At 51.1% G+C, this 18698-nt stretch overlaps 1 protein-coding gene across 1 annotated transcript in view; it reads left to right on the forward strand.

The window, feature by feature from the left end:
• LOC119386387 (A disintegrin and metalloproteinase with thrombospondin motifs 7-like) overlaps positions 1-18698 on the forward strand; it is a 41966-nt gene that overhangs the window by 11998 nt on the left and 11270 nt on the right. Inside the window, exons 6-8 of the mRNA XM_049414328.1 lie at positions 2296-2440; positions 3943-4035; positions 5330-5475. Coding sequence (XP_049270285.1) covers positions 2296-2440; positions 3943-4035; positions 5330-5475 — 384 coding nt within the window. The remainder of the gene's footprint in view (positions 1-2295; positions 2441-3942; positions 4036-5329; positions 5476-18698) is intronic.

Here is an 18698-nt window from a genome sequence, read left to right on the forward strand (position 1 = left end):
CGCGCTTGTTATTGTAGGGCGCGCTGTCATTAAATATGTCATTATACGACAGCTGTCGTCCGTTGTATACATATACTATAGTCTTCTCAACAACTCGTATAGAAGAGCGAAAGAAAAAAAGAAAGGAAAGAAAGAAAGACAGACAGACAGACTCGTGGTGTGGATGTTCGGGACTTGTCTACCATGCTTTTGTTCTTCGGAATTCCGTGCATTAAGACCGCCTGTGTCGTTTATTTTTTCAAGCGCTCGGCATGTTTGCGAGACCGCACATATACCTCTCGTTGTCGCAACAGGCGTGTCATCCAGCGTGAGAGCTTCGCGGAAACCGAAGCTTGTGCCCGTATGGGCGCAATGCAAACAAAGCACATTTATTTGCGTGCACATAAAAAAAAACAAGAGGTAGAAAAGACAAAGAAAACATGCGTCCTAGAGAGAAGGAGCTGAAAGAAAAGGAAGGTAGGAAGGTTAATCAAAACAAACATCCGGTTTTGCTAGCTGTCTTGCACTTGACGATGGGAAACGGAACTAGAAATATGAGGATGAACTATAGCGATAGATAGAAACAGAGCACACGTACATAATCTGTAGCATTCCCAATGGCGGGCCGAGCTTATTGCGAAAGCCGGATACTACGAATTCAGCACCTGCCGCGCCTTTTTGAGTGGATTCAAGCAATGTAGAGGTTTAGAGTACCCGGATAGCGAAGAGCTTTGCTCGCTTTTCAGTTCACATTCTTCTTCAAGACTGGACATGCGTTCATGTTGGGATAGTCGGTACTGACTTAATGAATCCATAATACTAGCGAACACGCACTACAGACTATACAGAACAACACATAACAACCGCTAGACTTCAACTGAACTTTAATAGGCGTGAATGTCACATATATACATACTACTGCGCACGCGCAGGTGCCAAGTCGCCGACAAATGTCTCAAAAAGTTACGCCGCCTATCTTTGCCACCTCCTCACAAAGACCACTTTTTATATACGTGTCCTTTATGTTGATTAAAGTTCATTTGAAGTCCAGCAGTTGCCTTGTGTCGTTCTGTGCAGTGTGTGTTCGCTAGTACTATGGATTCGTGACATGCGTTTCTTCTGCTGATGAAATGCGTTAACGTTTCCCTGTGTGTGCGTCGCTTCCCCTAACGGGACATAGGTTTAGGAGCCCTCATAAGCAGGCTAACACCCCTTTTTGTACAGCATGAGAGCGACGCGTTACTGTTTTAACGTCACGTGTGTAGAGACACACGTATAGCGCTATCTCGAGTAAAAAGCCCGACATATCTGCGCAGTGAAGAGGAAACACTGCACCGCTCACGTGCGCTGCGCTGAACCGGATCATTGCATCATCTTCTACGTAGGAGAGAGAACGAGGGAGAGAATACTTGATGTCAATCTTAACAACCCGTCGACAAGTGGACGTGTGGGCTGCGACATCAGTGTCGAGAAAGAATGCGGAAACAAGCAAATAACGCGCCACTGAAGTAGAGATGCAATGTACGTCTTGCAGACGACAGAAGTGGCATCGTGCTCCTGACACTTGTGTTATCTAAGGACGCTACTGAGGTTATCACTACAGAGGACGACGGGGAGCGTACTGAGCCATGTTGGATGATAACGGAGCTTTCCTTGAAGTGGAAGTCTGCGTGGGAGACTTCGAGAAAACCGCTTTAGTGTTTCATACCGCTTTAGAGGTATGAAACAAACGTAATACTTGTGCGAGGCCGGCGTATACTTTCTACAGGGTTACTGTTTTTTCTCCTATTTCTTCACACCCGCTTGTATTCTATTTCGCGTAAATCCTTGCATTCTGCTTTCTGCTCCAGAGCTCAAGGGGGCGCGTGTGAATACCGTTCGCGACGTCCGCGTTCCGATGGCGGCGGACTGCAATAACGCTATTATGGCTAACCTCAATGGACATTCTGAAAAGTGGTGTGACCTTCTCTGCTCCACAGCCCCTCCCCCTCCCCCACGCACGCACACACGCGCACACACACAAGTAGAAATAAGACACATGTTGTGTAGCCCAGGTGTGTGCGTTTTGTCTCTTAAAGATCTCACGGTTTTCCTTCGTGCATCTGTACTAAGTCGTCAAAACGCCAGATCGCATGAGCCTTCATGGTCTCACGCTAAACAGCGTCACGTTGTCAAAATTAATCCAGACCGTCCCACTCGCCGCCCCTGTGTTCACTGACCGTTAAACGGAATCAGTCAGTTAGCAAGCACAATCTTACGCGCACCTCGTACACGTAGCTCACTTTTGGTGCATGTTACCGTGTGTTCACCGCGCAGCCGAGACTGGGGCAGCTGCCTAGACGACGAGCCGCGGGCTCACCAATTCACCTTTCCTTTGCTGCCACCGGGTGCCATGTACGACGCCGACCACCAGTGCCGGCTGCAGTACGGACCGGCCGCCCAACACTGTGACGGCATCGAGGTGAGCGCCTTCTTTATTCCCCCTCCGTATCCCAGAACGCTTTTAGGTCCCCCCCCCCCTCCCCCACTAGCCCCGTTTTTTCCTTCTGGATTGCACTGATACATCGCAGCAACCAGGGATTTACACATCTGCACCCTATATCACACCCCGTCCCCTATACGGAACACGACACTCCTTGAACCGATCTCCAACCCGCCCTTCCCTTATATATTTCGGAAACGCCACTATACATGTGCCAGCTCTCTCCCTTCCTCCTCCCCACTGTTCTCCTTAACCAGAACCCAGGATAAATGCAAACGCCTGGCCGCAACGTCTCAGCACTGGCCGTCTTCTGCTCGTCACTCACTGCAAAAGCAAGATGCTAACGCAGATTGAAAAAGCAAAAAACAAAAACGAATTTGGTTAATTTCAACCCAATTTTTATATCGCCATCACATTAATACATGATAGCCCAGGATTCCGGTAAATGCTGTCCCTTGATAGCTTGTCAACGCCGTGGATACCTGTGGTACTTTGGTGGCATTGCAGCGACATGGAAGCAGAAAAAAAAAATTGAGGGATAATAATGAGTAAAGCATTCACACGAAGTTTAACGGCTACATGATAAAAATTTTGTCATAACATGAGCAAAATGCAAGATTTCGTTAGAGAGGAAAGGTGACAGATACAGGTCCGTGATGTGTTTCGCAGACAAGAAATGGGCGTGGAAAAAACACGCAATAAAAAAAAGAGAGAGAAAGAGGAACACTCTGCATGAACTGCATTTCCGATCGGCGGTATGTTCCTGTTATATCTACTGCAAAAAATAATTTTACCCTACAAAAATTCGTTCGAGCTTTGTCCTCGAGCTACGTTTCCAATATCGTGGGTGTCCGGTCTACGGCGAGCTTTTCTGCAAAACTAGGGGGTAATGCAGGCAGAGCACGCTTTACAGAAATTTTGGTGGATTTGTCGGAATGAGAAAACTGGGAGGGCGCATTCGTTTTTCGTTTTCTTTATTTACTTGTTTTGGATAGTTGCCCACGTTAGTAACATTTTACTTTATTTAAATTTGAAGCCTAATGGAGTTGTGAGAGTTGGGAGCTTTCACAGCTGTGGAGTAAAGCAGTGGGTATCAAGCGGGCTCCCTTCTCCAGGAGCAAACGTGAAATAGATTAGCGTCTGACTTTTGTATTTGCGTGAATCTGTGGCCATATACATCGCCGCTTCCAATTTACGAAGAAATAGTTTACAGTAAGAAAGCGATTTATATAATTTACAAATCAGGATTGCTCCGCGACGTCGTACGAAGAACTCGGTATCAACTTGCTGTGGTGAACTACATGGAGCCGCCAAGCGCATTTCATGTGGCCGCGTAAACGATGCCAAGATTCTTGATGCTGTGCCTATCGTGATTTTGCGAATTGCGAATTCAAGTGAGCGCGACAAGCGTTCTCTTGCTTTGTTCACGTGATAGTGATAGTGCGTGCACGTGTCTTGACGACGGGTGTGTCCCGTGCCAGGAAGTGTGCCGGACGCTGTGGTGCCGCCTGGACAACAAGTGCGTCACCAAGATGGAGCCCGCTGCACAGGGAACCGTCTGCGACAAGAACAAGGTGCGCAGATGCGTCTTACTTTCTTCTTGTTGTTCATTATAGAAATCGTGCAAACTTGACGTGTTATCGGAAGAAGAAGGTAATAAATCTTGATCTCAGCTAGAACGCCATAAAGCAGTCCTCGAAAAAATAAACGCAACCTTGTGGTTATGTGACCGTTCAGGCGTCACGGAGCCTTTGTTCGTCTTGAGAGATGATTTTTTTTTTCTTTTAGTCCAAGGTAACGGCTGTAATGGTCGCTGTTGTAAACGCGTATTTTTTCACACTCTCGTGAAATTACGCGGGCTTAGTGCGTGGCGGAATTTAGCGAATGGCACAATTTAACGTCATCGCACCATGTTGTTTCATTCTTTGACAGGCATATGACCGCATTCGCGAGTATACAGCGCTGGAGTGGGTGCGCGTAACATTAAACTCGAAATAGCCCGTTTTTCAGGCACGCGGTTTGCATTTAAATTTATTATAGAAGGCGCAGAGCAATTGGTCCGTACCCGCAATATGCGCCGTCGTCCTCACGATCCTTATCACTTGCAGCAGCTGGAGTTAACAGCGAGAAAATGATCTTCGCGGAATGCTGTCGGAATTTCTTTTATTTTTCCCCATATATGTAAGTACAGTATTATCAGATAAATTTATATCTTCAGTGAATATATGAATTCATCAAAGAATGCTTACATATAGGAGAAAAAAAGAAAAAGAAATTCCGACGGAATTCTGCAAAAATGGCATTTTCGAAAGAAGCAAGTACTCAAAGAAGCTACGAAAGTAAGGCAGGGGGAAGGGTGGCAAAGGGGCATAAATTGGCTCGCCGCGCGTCTTGGCATTGCGCATTTATTTTTGAGCGTGTTGGCCAGTGTTTTTGGTTCAGACGTGTGCGAGGCCGGCATGTGGCGACACCCCGTGGCGGACGTGGCACCTTCACGACGCGACACGTGGCCTTCGAGATAGGCCTTATTCAATCAGCCAATGGCTGTCGTACCCGCTTCCTGCGCAGTCGGTCGCGCTTGTTGCGCGGTTCGTGACGACGTTGCGAAGGAGAGAGCATTTGATTTCTTGGCGGTTTTCGGCGCGAAATTTTAAATTACGTACTGCAAGCAGTACGATGACACTTGACTCACACGCTCACAGGAGCCTTGATTGCAGATTGGCGGCATTTTGCATGTTCAAAAATTGTTGAAGGGCCCTAATACTGCCCGATACTGCCCATAATACTGCCCGCTACTGGCCACGCGCCATCTAGTGTCCGCGGTTTCGTATGCCGTGCCCTTCCAGCGTCGTCGCTTTGTGCGCGCAGTGGTGCTACCTGGGCGAGTGTACCGAGATGGGCGAGCGTCCGGAGGCCATCGATGGCCACTGGGGTCCCTGGTCCAACTGGTCCGAGTGCTCGCGCAGCTGTGGTGGAGGCGTCATGGTCTCCGAAAGACACTGCGACCACCCGAGGTGCACATGCTTTTTTTCTGTGGATGCCGTTTTTGGTTTCCATCACGAAAAAGACGAACTATTGTGACGTACATGATACAATGCAACATCGGGTGTACTGAATGCGATGCTGACAATTGTACGTACCTAACTAGTGCCTATAAAATAGATATAGGCTGCTAAACATGTCAAACTGCAGAATAACCCTGTCGCGGGCGCGACGATAGCTACTTCGGGGGGTGTTTTCTCCACCTGTTTACGACGCAATTTAGAAAATACTAGATTAACTCAGAATAGTGCAGAACGCTATGGAACTAAGTCTGTAAGGCAAGCTTGGTTCATGAAGATAGCCGACAGAGAGGCATAATCACAGAAGTCTACAGTGTTAACTTGTCCGTTTGTCGCTGTTGTCTTTCGTGAGATAACGTATCTACTTTGCGCAATAGCAAGCAAACAAACAGTTCAAGCTAGGACAACGATAAACGTACGTGCTTTACTTCGTGATGCTCTGTGCGCAGCACCTGATGGCGTTGTATGCAATGATGTATTAACGTGTTGAGCGGCCGCTCACACCATTATAAAAAAAAATCACAGCATATCCACGGGGTGAATGATAATGAGTGGGGCGAAGCTCCGGAGGGAATCATCGGTAAACCGTGAAACTCTTCCGTGAAATTCGCCCAGTACATCATATAAGGAGTGTGAAACACCGTGTATATATTAAACATCAAACTTTTACTGTACTGTTGGTTTACGTGGTCCCTTCATTATCACCGCTTTATGATCGGTGAAATGCAGGGAAAGTGTCCGCTCCCGAGCGAAAGAGAAAGCGCGCCAAGAGCGAGCGCCTTGTCTGCCTCCATCCGGCGACTCCGAGCGAAAGAGAAAGCGTGCCAAGAGCGAGCGCCTTGTCTTCCTCCATCCGGCGACTCCGAGCGAAAGAGAAAGCGCGTCAAGAGCGAGCGCCTTGTCTTCCTCCATCCGGCGACTCCGAGCGAAAGAGAAAGCGCGCCAAGAGCGAGCGCCTTGTCTTCCTCCATCCGGCGACTCCGAGCGAAAGAGAAAGCGCGTCAAGAGCGAGCGCGTTGTCTGCCTCGATCCATCCGGCGACTCCGAGCGAAAGAGAAAGCGCGCCAAGAGCGAGCGCCTTGTCTTCCTCCATCCGGCGACTCCGAGCGAAAGAGAAAGCGCGCCAAGAGCGAGCGCCTTGTCTTCCTCCATCCGGCGACTCCGAGCGAAAGAGAAAGCGCGCCAAGAGCGAGCGCCTTGTCTGCCTCGATCCATCCGGTGACTCCGAGCGAAAGAGAAAGCGCGCCAAGAGCGAGCGCCTTGTCTTCCTCCATCCGGCGACTCCGAGCGAAAGAGAATGCGCGCCAAGAGCGAGCGCCTTGTCTTCCTCCATCCGGCGACTCCGAGCGAAAGAGAAAGCGCGCCAGAGCGAGCGCCTTGTCTTCCTCCATCCGGCGACTCCGAGCGAAAGAGAAAGCGCGCCAAGAGCGAGCGCCTTGTCTTCCTCCATCCGGCGACTCCGAGCGAAAGAGAAAGCGCGCCAAGAGCGAGCGCCTTGTCTGCCTCGATCCATCCGGTGACTCCGAGCGAAAGAGAAAGCGCGCCAAGAGCGAGCGCCTTGTTTTCCTCCATCCGGCGACTCCGAGCGAAAGAGAAAGCGCGCCAAGAGCGAGCGCCTTGTCTTCCTCCATCCGGCGACTCCGAGCGAAAGAGAAAGCGCGCCAAGAGCGAGCGCCTTGTCTGCCTCGATCCATCCGGTGACTCCGAGCGAAATAGAAAGCGCGCCAAGAGCGAGCGCCTTGTCTTCCTCCATCCGGCGACTCCGAGCGAAAGAGAAAGCGCGCCAAGAGCGAGCGCCTTGTCTGCCTCGATCCATCCGGTGACTCCGAGCGAAAGAGAAAGCGCGCCAAGAGCGAGCGCCTTGTCTTCCTCCATCCGGCGACTCCGAGCGAAAGAGAAAGCGCGCCAAGAGCGAGCGCCTTGTCTTCCTCCATCCAGCGACTCCGAGCGAAAGAGAAAGCGCGCCAAGAGCGAGCGCCTTGTCTGCCTCAATCCATCCGGTGACTCCGAGCGAAAGAGAAGCGTGCCAAGAGCGAGCGCCTTGTCTTCCTCCATCCGGCGACTCCGAGCGAAAGAGAAAGCGCGCCAAGAGCGAGCGCCTTGTCTTCCTCCATCCGGCGACTCCGAGCGAAAGAGAAAGCGCGCCAAGAGCGAGCGCCTTGTCTTCCTCCATCCGGCGACTCCGAGCGAAAGAAAAAGCGCGCCAAGAGCGAGCGCCTTGTCTTCCTCCATCCGGCGACTCCGAGCGAAAGAGAAAGCGCGCCAAGAGCGAGCGCCTTGTCTGCCTCGATCCATCCGGTGACTCCGAGCGAAAGAGAAAGCGCGCCAAGAGCGAGCGCCTTTTACGATCGCAGGCATCCAATGACATGCGCCATTCGCATTATACAAGCGCCATCTGTCATCTTTAAACAGCAACTCTAAGAAATACATGAAACGCCATCTAGTGAGCAATTCATTAAACTAGAGCTGGCTACATACATACTACTACAGAGGACGGAACGACCCACACCCTAAGGAGCTTCGCCCCTAAAACCGATAAATCTGAGAACACGAAGTTGTCCATCGTATTGCTATTGATATCAATGCGTCGCCTTTCAGGGGGAAACTGTGGCATTCTTTCTGATCACGAGGAACCGGCTATAGTCAGTTCGCGCTAACGTTATTCATAGGGACAACAGCTTTAGGAGAGGGCCTACTAGGCGATGGAAGGAAACTTGGGCATTAATACGCACATTGTTCAACATTACTAGTGCTACTATATCTCAGGTTCATGTATAGTAAGTCGGGTTATTTGTTAACGTTAACTCTCGTTTGTTAACTGTTTGTTAACCTTAACTCGTCTTCGTAGTATACGACGGTGTTACAGTTTCCTTGCCATGAAACGTAGGCGCCCCCTTCGCTAAATACGACTTGCAGATGGCAATTATTCATTTGCCGGGTACGCGTCTTGTGCGTAAGTGAATGCAGGACTTCTTCTGGAGACGACTATAAGTAGCATATTAATTCAAGTATGTAATTTTTTTTGCGCACTCGAGCATGCGTCGGCATCAAGACTTTCCATACTCGCCGTGTACACCTAAAGAATATGTGTTCGTTGGTTTGTGGATGTTATCGTCCTGGGCTATGAGAAACGCCGTAGTGGAGGGCTCCGGTTGATTTCGACCACTTGTGGTTTTTTAACATGCACTCAACATGGTTGCGAGGTTTGGCTACTTTGCGCCAGTTTGGCTACTTTTCGCATTCTCTCGATTTTTTCCAAAACGTAGACATGTGGTAACGTCGCAGTCACTGTCGTCAAAACATGGCAGTCATTGCATGTTCCTATCGCTTCCAATTCGACGCTTGCAGTACACAAGTAAAGGTTCCGAACACGTGTCACTAAGGAAACACTGTCGCCCATGGCTTGAGTTTGCTCACCACCTGTTGCTGCACACAACATTAAACTGCAACTTGAAGCAAAAAAGACAATCCTGGACGCTCTGCACTCCCTATCGTGGCAGCTCTGCACTGAACACCAGAAACCACATGTCCGACAAACTGCTTCTGTCAATTCTTAGGGTTAAGTTCGTACTACATCTAAATGATATTAACATCGCGCACTTCGTCATCCCACAAGAAAATATCGTTCATTTCATTCATCGTTGAGGTTTAACGTCCCAAAACCATGATATGATTGAGAGACGCCGTAGTGGAGGGCTCCGGAAATTTTGACCACCTGGGGTTCTTTAACGTGCACCTAAATCTAAGTACACGGGCCTCAAGCATTTTCGCCTCCATCGAAAATTCGGCCGCCGCGGCCGGGATTCGATCCCGCGTCCTTCGGGTCAGTAGTCAAGCACCGTAACCAGAGAGCCACAATGAAAACTGGTTTCCGAGTGCAAGGGACGCGATGATCATTTCCTGCTATGCAACACCTCCGATTGCTTATCTCTATTCAAGAGTGTCCGCGATCTGAAAATGATCAGCCATTAGCTAGCGGCGAATTTTTTGCGGTCGAGATCAAAAAGGTGAACGTTCTCGAAGTTTTGCTTCGCAAAAGCTTACTACGATGCGCATGGAACATCGCGAAGCTCGTGTTATCGGTTGTTCCTTTGTCCTCCGGATTAGTTAATATAATTATTGGGGTTTAATGTCCCAACACCACGATATGATTACGAGGGACGCCGTATTGAAAGGCTCCGGAAATTTCGATCACCTGGGGTTCTCTGACCTGCGCCTAAATCTAAGTACATGGTCCTCAAGCATTTTCGCCTCCATCGAACATGCGACCAACGCGGCCGGGACTCGATCCCGCGACCTTCGGGTCAGCAGTCGAGCACCATAACCACTAGACCACCGTGGCGGGTGTTTTCCGGATTGGTCTTGTTTTACAGCGAAGCTACATACGAATCGTTTGTGGGATTTCTTCGTGTCCGGAGACAGGAAGGCTCAGAAATGAATGAATAAACCAAAATAAATTTCCTGGTGGGGCTGGATTTGAACCATCTATATCAGCGATTATCAACGACTCTGGAATAGTAGAGAGTTTGAGAATTGGGGACCCAAGACACTGGGCCCCCAGCTGCGTCGAGTAGGCTGCTCTTGCGCTCGGGGGATCAGCTGAGTTTGAGAATTGGGTCAAACACAGTCTTCGTTGGGTCAGACGCATGGGGCGCCACGCGCGGCGAAGTTAAAATTATGCGAGACGCGGGCCTTACTGCGTCGTGCACCGTGCAGCGTCTGCGTCGTCTCGCTGGCGACCTAAGACGCCTTGGGGACCCGCGCTAGTTTTCGATTTTCGGTTCTTGGGTCAACGCAAGCACAAGAGCCTAAGAGTGGCATGGGTTCTGCGCATGCGCCCTGGCAGCTCGCAATTTTCTTCGCCCGATTGTCAAACTCTGTAGTAATGAAAACGTTGCGATGCCTGGCGACAGTGCATTGTGTCTACAGTTTCTACACGTCTTTCTTCCGCGTCTGAAGTGTTCGATACACGACCACGATGACATTGACGACGAATTCGATCGAAACAGTCACGGCTGATGCCTGGTCTAAAGATAGCAAATTAAGTCAGTAGGAAATCGATTTCACTAAAGGCAGCCTATTGCATGCAACAATAATCTTCAGCAGTACGACCCACATAATCAGGAAGTGCATGGCTGTGCAGTGCAGTGCGCCCCGGCGGCGAGCTTGCGGTCACGGTGAGGAGCATTCGCTCTGCGTCAGAGCTCATTACACTTGCGTAGAAGGCAGAACATTACTCAAACTGTACACGGGCAGCAAATGCACGTCTCGTCGTTGAAGGGGAAAATGCGTCCAGTAAGCCTTCGTCGACCGTATAGTTAATAGATTTCGGTTGTTACACATTTCTTCCTTCATTCTGTCCATCAAGTGGGTTTACTTGTAGGCTGTGTAGGAGAAATGGTTCGCTCTGGTGGCGGCCATCAACGTATACCTTCTAATTCCTGCATTTTCGTCCTCTATGCAAAATGTCGTCCGTCGTGATGCTCACTGCAAAGCCGTTCGCCAACCGTTCAGTACAGAATAGACCCTCATAAATATTGCCACGTGCGTTTCTTTATTACTTTTGCTGTATTCGGTTTTCAGCCACAAAGACTGTCAGCAACGCTCAGCGCGAACCGCGCCTCATTGTTCCAGAGCCTTCGCGATCATTGTAGATCGTTTTGTTAAGATTGCGCGCAAGACGCGCACACTCGCGCTTATTCTAGAATTTGCACGACAGCCAGCGATAACGCTGGAATATTCGACGGCACATGCTTAAATGCCGACGCGCTTCAGCGCTGGTCAGTTGATCGACGGACGACGCCCTGTTCGCCGCTATCATTGTACAGCGTGTATTGCTGTAGTTCTAGTTCTCAGTTTCTCGGCCACAAGTTCGGCCAAATAAACAGTTTCATCCTGCAAACGCCGGCTGCTGTCTTCGTCGACGTCACGACCACGTGACATCTGGTGGAGGTGCTGCTGCTTCCATGATCCGGACGCCCCCGCGAAGCGCTGACCCAAGCCCAAGCCGCGAGGAGGACGACGGCAAAGAAAACCCGGATCGTCGAACTAGCCGCCGGCAGCAAGGACTAAAGCCAGAGTACGGACCTCTTCCCGGCAACGCCAGGCAACCTAACGCCGTGACCTCGACTGTAACGATGACCGACCCAGTAGCTCCAACATCGATCCGGCTGCATCAGCCCCGGGAGCCGCCAACCTTCCACGGGTCGTCGGTCGAAGATCCAGAGAGCTGGCTGGAAAGGTACGACCGGGTCGCCGTTTTCAACAATTGGAAAAGTGAAGACAAACTACGGCACGTGTATTTCGCGCTAGAAGACACCGCTCGGACATGGTTCGAGAATAGAGAAGCCACGCTGACGAACTGGGACCTTTTTCGCGCCGCATTTTTGGACACCTTCGGCAGCGTCGTCCGCAAGGAAAAAGCCGAAACGCTGTTGGAGACCCGTGTACAGCTCCCGAATGAAAGCATCGGGATGTACACCGAAGAAATGACCCGACTGTTCCGGCACGCGGACCCGGCTATGTCAGAAGAAAAAAAGCTTCGTTTCCTGATGCGGGGAGTGAAGCAAGAGCTCTTTGCCGGACTTGTACGCAACCCGCCCAAGACAGTCGCGGAGTTCAGTTCGGAGGCCACAACGATTGAAAAGGCCCTAGAAATGCGTACGAGGCAATACAACCGCCGTATGCCGACGACGAACTACGGGGAAGCACATTCGCTGGGCTCCGACGACTTGCGTGAGACGATAAGGGCGGTCGTGCGCGAAGAGCTCCGAAAGATGTTTCCTGCATCGCAATCCCAAGTGAATTCCATAGCCGACGTCGTTCGCGAGGAAATTCAGCATTCGCTGGGAGTTGCTGCACCGCCGCCACCTGCGCCGGAAGCCATGAGCTATGCTGCCGTTGCACGCCATGCTGTCGCTACTCCGGGCTATCACCAACGCCCCGCGCCATCGCAGTTCCGTCGCCAGACACCGCCGCCACCTCCGACGCCATCCCGCCCGCCTGCAGGCCAAAGCTACACCCCCCGAAAGACCGACGTTTGGCGCGCCCCTGACAACCGCCCGCTCTGCTACCACTGCGGGGAGGCCGGCCACACGTACCGCCGCTGCCAGTACCGACAGATGGGGCTACGCGGATTCGCCGTCAACGCGCCGCGCCCGCAGCCAGGCGAACGGCCTCGCGACATCGACGACTACCTGGCCGGAACACAGTGGCAAGAACGACGACCTTCCCGCTCGCCGTCGCCCGGCCGCTACATGTCACCGCACCGTCGGCAGCACACTGGCCCAAACCGGGGCCGGTCGCCTAGCCCGTATCCGGGAAACTAAGGGCAGCAACCGATGGAGGTGCGGTTGCTGTGCGACGAAATGCCGAAGATCCTCCGCGGCCGCCGACGACGACTACGCGACGAGACCTGCCGAACACGACGCGAAGCAGACGAAGCCCTGACGACGAAACCTCGGTCCCTGAAGAAGACCTGTCGACGCGACGTACAAGCAGCGGGACAAGCCGACCTAGCCGTGACCCGACGCCGCGATTTAACCGCAACGCAAGACGACGGATTAGCGACCTCGACGTACTATTCGACGGCCACAACGTCACCGCTCTCGTCGACACTGGAGCCGACTATTCCGTCGTCAGTGGACCATTCGCCAAAAGATTGAAGAAAGTTAGGACCGCTTGGCAAGGGCCCGAAATCCGGACCGCTGGGGGCCATCTAATAACTCCGGCTGGAGTCTGCACCGCAAGAGTCACCATCAATAACCGGACTTATCCTGCGAGCTTTGTAATCTTACAGCATTGCTCCAGGGATGTGATACTTGGGATGGACTTCCTAAGCCACCACGGCGCCGTCATCGATCTGAGATCTGAGTCAATAACACTAACCTCAGAAAAAGCGCTGCCGCCACACACGACGCCAGGAAACCCCGTGTTGAATGTGATAGAAGAACACGTCACCATTCCGCCTCTCTCCAGCATCATCATTTCCGTCGGAACTCAAGAACCCGCAGACCTTGAAGGTGTCATCGAGGGCGATCAGCACCTACTTCTGAACCGTCAGATTTGCGTCGCAAGAGGCATAGCCGAGCTGCGTGATGGCAAAGCTAAGGTAGTGCTGACAAACTTCAGCCACGAATATAGGCACCTCAACATTGGTACGACGGTCGCCTACATCCATGAATTCGTGGATGCCAGCAGTTCTTTCGCCCTCTTCGATGCTACTGAACCTGCTTCGACGGATCGACGAAACCAACCCGATTTCGACGTCAACCCGAGCCTCCCGAAGCACAGGCAAGACCAGCTAATAGCCCTGCTCCTACAATTCAAGGACTGCTTCTCGTCGTCGTCAAGAATTCGACAGACCCCAGTCGCGAAACATCGCATCATAACAGAAGAAAGTGCCCGACCAATCCGTCAGAGCCCGTACCGAGTTTCGACGCGAGAACGCGAGGCCATCAAGAAACAGGTCGACGAAATGCTACGCGACGACATCATCCAGCCGTCCAAGAGTCCGTGGGCGTCACCTGTGGTGTTGGTGAGGAAGAAGGATGGAACCCTACGTTTTTGCGTCGACTATCGTCGCCTGAACAAGGTCACGAAGAAGGACGTGTACCCTCTCCCACGGATAGACGACGCCCTAGATCGACTCCATAACGCCAAGTACTTTTCGTCGATGGACCTCAAGACCGGCTACTGGCAAATCGAAGTAGACGAGAGAGACCGAGAAAAGACTGCCTTCATAACACCAGACGGCCTGTTCGAGTTCAAGGTCATGCCCTTTGGTCTTTGCTCGGCACCCGCAACTTTCCAACGTGTCATGGATACAGTGCTGGCTGGCTTGAAGTGGCAGACTTGCCTCGTGTACTTGGACGACGTCGTTGTGTTTGCCTCAAACTTCGACGAACACCTACGGCGGCTTGAAGCTGTACTTCAAGCAATAAAGAGCTCCGGACTCACCCTGAAGCCAGAAAAGTGTCGCTTTGCGTACGAGGAACTTTTGTTCTTGGGACACGTGATAAACAAGTCCGGAGTACGCCCTGACCCCCAGAAGACAGTCGCCATCGCTACATTCCCGCCGCCTACCGACAAGAAGGCCGTGCGTCGATTTCTTGGCCTGTGCGCCTATTACAGGCGGTTCGTCAACAACTTTGCCCGCATCGCCGAGCCACTTACTAACCTTACCAGGACCGACGTCGAGTTCAAGTGGGAAACGCCGCAGCGGGAAGCATTTCAAGAACTAAAACGACGCCTGCAGACGCCTCCGTTACTCGCGCATTTTGACGAATACGCCCAAACGGAAGTGCACACCGACGCAAGCAATGTAGGACTCGGCGCCGTTCTTGTGCAGAGGACTGACGGAGTGGAAAGGGTAATCAGCTATGCTAGCCGGTCGCTATCAAAGGCGGAAGCAAACTATTCTACGACAGAAAAGGAGTGCCTTGCCATAATTTGGGCTACAACAAAGTTTCGCCCCTACCTTTACGGCAGGCCCTTCAAAGTTGTGAGCGACCACCACGCCCTGTGTTGGCTAGCTAACTTGAAGGACCCTTCAGGTCGTCTCGCACGATGGAGCTTGAGACTTCAAGAATTCGACATTACCGTCGTTTACAAGTCCGGAAGAAAACACTCTGACGCCGACTGCCTGTCTCGTGCCCCCGTGGAACCGCCGCCGCAAGACGACCAGGACGATGACTACTTCTTGGGAACCATAAGTGCCGACGACTTCGCTGAACAACAGCGATCCGACCCGGAACTCAGAGGCCTTATGGAATACCTCGAGGGCAAGAACGCCGTCGTTCCGAAAGTGTTCAAGCGAGCACTGGCGTCGTTTTTCTTAGGTAACGGCGTTCTCCGAAGAAGAACTTCTCACCGAATCGAGCCAAGTACCTTCTCGTGGTGCCTTCAGGATTGCGGCCAGAAGTCCTCCAGGCCCTGCACGACGACCCGACAGCAGGACACCTCGGTGTTTCCCGAACGCTGGCAAGAATACAGGAAAAGTACTACTGGCCGCGCCTTGCCGCCGACGTCACTCGCTACGTAAGGACATGCCGAGACTGTCAGCGACGCAAGACACCGCCAACAAGACCAGCGGGCTTTCTTCAGCCGATCGAGCCACCTCGGCGACCGTTCCAGCAGATCGGGATGGACCTCCTGGGACCGTTCCCAACGTCGACTAGTGGTAATAAGTGGATCATCGTAGCTACCGACTACCTGACCCGTTACGCCGAAACAAGGGCCCTACCTAGAGGCAGTGCCGCCGAGGTAGCGAAGTTCTTCGTTGAAGACATCGTTCTGCGTCATGGCGCCCCAGAGGTCCTGATCACCGACAGAGGTACGGCGTTTACTGCGGAACTAACTCAGGCGATCTTGAGGCACAGCCAGACAAGCCACCGCCGGACCACTGCCTACCACCCTCAGACCAATGGCCTCACCGAGCGCCTAAATAAGACCATCGCCGACATGCTGGCCATGTATGTCGACGTTGAGCACAAGACGTGGGACGCCGTCCTTCCGTACGTGACCTTCGCTTACAACACGGCCGTCCAAGAAACGACGCAGATGACGCCGTACAAGTTGGTCTACGGAAGAAGCCCGGCAACGACGCTCGATGCCATGCTACCCAACGTCACCGACGAAGAAAATCTCGACGCCGCCGCTTACTTACAGCGCGCCGAAGAAGCACGACAGCTCGCCCGCCTACGGATCAAGAACCAGCAGATGACTGACAGCCGCCGCTACAACCTTCGACGACGCCACATGGAATACAAACCCGGTGACCGTGTATGGGTATGGACGCCAATACGCCGACGGGGACTCAGTGAGAAGCTTCTTCGACGATACTTCGGACCGTACAGGGTACTTCGACGCCTCGGCGCACTCGACTACGAGGTTGTCCCTGACGGCATTACGAACTCTCAGCGGCGCCGTGCACGACCTGAAGTCGTCCATGTCGTGCGCCTCAAACCATATTACGCGCGTTAGCAAATCTGAGGACTGTCATTTTGCTTGATTATTGTGCTTTCTTGTGCTTATTGTTTATTGTACTTTGTTGCTTTATTCTTATTTATTGTTGCATGCATCGGCCTGTTCTGTTTTAAGCATCGGGACGATGCTTTTTCAGAGGGGGGCATTGCCACGTGCGTTTCTTTATTACTTTTGCTGTATTCGGTTTTCAGCCACAAAGACTGTCAGCAACGCTCAGCGCGAACCGCGCCTCATTGTTCCAGAGCCTTCGCGATCATTGTAGATCGTTTTGTTAAGATTGCGCGCAAGACGCGCACACTCGCGCTTATTCTAGAATTTGCACGACAGCCAGCGATAACGCTGGAATATTCGACGGCACATGCTTAAATGCCGACGCGCTTCAGCGCTGGTCAGTTGATCGACGGACGACGCCCTGTTCGCCGCTATCATTGTACAGCGTGTATTGCTGTAGTTCTAGTTCTCAGTTTCTCGGCCACAAGTTCGGCCAAATAAACAGTTTCATCCTGCAAACGCCGGCTGCTGTCTTCGTCGACGTCACGACCACGTGACAATATTCGTTATGACCGCATGCCGTATTTCATTCAAACAAATTATCGGACATTGCAGTGAACTGCACAGCACTATAGTTTCATTTGTAAAAAAAAAATAGTGACAATGAAAATGCAACACAGGACAGAGAGATAACACTGATGCACAGGATGCACTGATGCACAGGTGTCTCTTGCTTGTACGAGTGTTAGATCTACGGTGTTTGCGTTTTTGTGTATTCATTTGTATGCTTTTTTGTGCTGTATTCATCCCCTCTGGTGTACCCGTTCCCACCTGAGCTCGACAAGGGCCTGTAGTATCTGTAAATGGATGGACGAATGAAAAACTCTAGTGATTATCTCTAAATAGCACAGTTTAGGCTTCGCTTGGTTCATCATCAGAAAACACAAAGCGGCCTGTGTAAACTTCTCTGGCTGGTTAAGTTTACGTGTAAACACGGCTCGTGTTCGTGGGCCCGTCACCTCAAATGCGACGCGCTCAGGTAGCTGCATTTTATAAATGGCTCCTCCTCTTTCTCTCTCTCCATCTGTGTTTCTATAGTAGTCACATAACGCTAATTTTACTTCCATCTTTCCCTAAGCTTGGCGGAGATTTTTCAGTGCATAATGTGACTGAACAACTTCGCGAACGAACTTTTCGAGTTGTCTTATATATATGCGCGACCGCGCATATATGAGACAACTCGCTGAAAAGGACTCTTGAAACGCTTGCGTTGACTGCCTTGGAAAATGAGGGATGAAAAAAAATACTGGCTGCTCGCATCCTGCTCGCTCTACGAAACGCTGGAAGCAAGCAAAGGTTCTCCACATTGTCTTCCTCTTTCGCGCTCTTTGCGGAAATGTCAGCGGATCGGTCGCCTCGCTTCCGCCAACATTGTTTTTGATGGGGCTTGGTAAAAATCAGTCTTATTCAAATGTCCACCGCGCACATTAGAGCCATAGGTATGAGGAAACAATAGGTAACAAAAACAAATTGAACATATAGAAATCGCCGTATATTCGGTATCACGAGGTTAACGATTGCTGCTTCACCATAGGTCGCACATTTGTAGGGCAAGAAAAAAATATATATATACATATATATAATGTAATTTGTTGCTAAATTACATGGGTGGCTGTCAGTAGCTTTAGGCCAGCTTCGACTTTAGTCGAAAACAACGTCGTAATTGCCTTAACTTAGAACTGCAAGTCCCACGACTCGAAGAAGCTAATTTTTTTTTCTTTTTTTTTTCAGTGACTTTGTTATGTGCCGGCAACGCGGGTGATACTGAGTTCATGAAACACTAATTTTCGAGAGATATTTAGGGACGTATTTAGTTATTCTGCAATCTCTTTTGCCAGTCATTTTTAGTGACCCTGATAGCACCGCTTGCCTGTAAATCTCGATATGGAAAATGTCATCTTTGTTCACCTCGTACGTAAAACCGAAGCGTAAACGTTTGGGTGATTTGGTATTGTTCCATTTTGATTATTTGTTAGCGCAACACTATGGCACAGACGAAAAGAACATACGAGGACAAGCGCATTTCTTGTATGTTTTTTCTTCGTCTGTGTTAGCGTTGCGCTACCAAATAAAAAGAGACATTTTCCTGGTTTATTTCCGGCAGCTGACTTTATGCCTCTTCGTAGACATAACGTTCG

Source organism: Rhipicephalus sanguineus, chromosome 3 (genome assembly GCF_013339695.2).
Source record: "Rhipicephalus sanguineus isolate Rsan-2018 chromosome 3, BIME_Rsan_1.4, whole genome shotgun sequence".
NCBI classification, from domain to species: domain Eukaryota; kingdom Metazoa; phylum Arthropoda; class Arachnida; order Ixodida; family Ixodidae; genus Rhipicephalus; species Rhipicephalus sanguineus.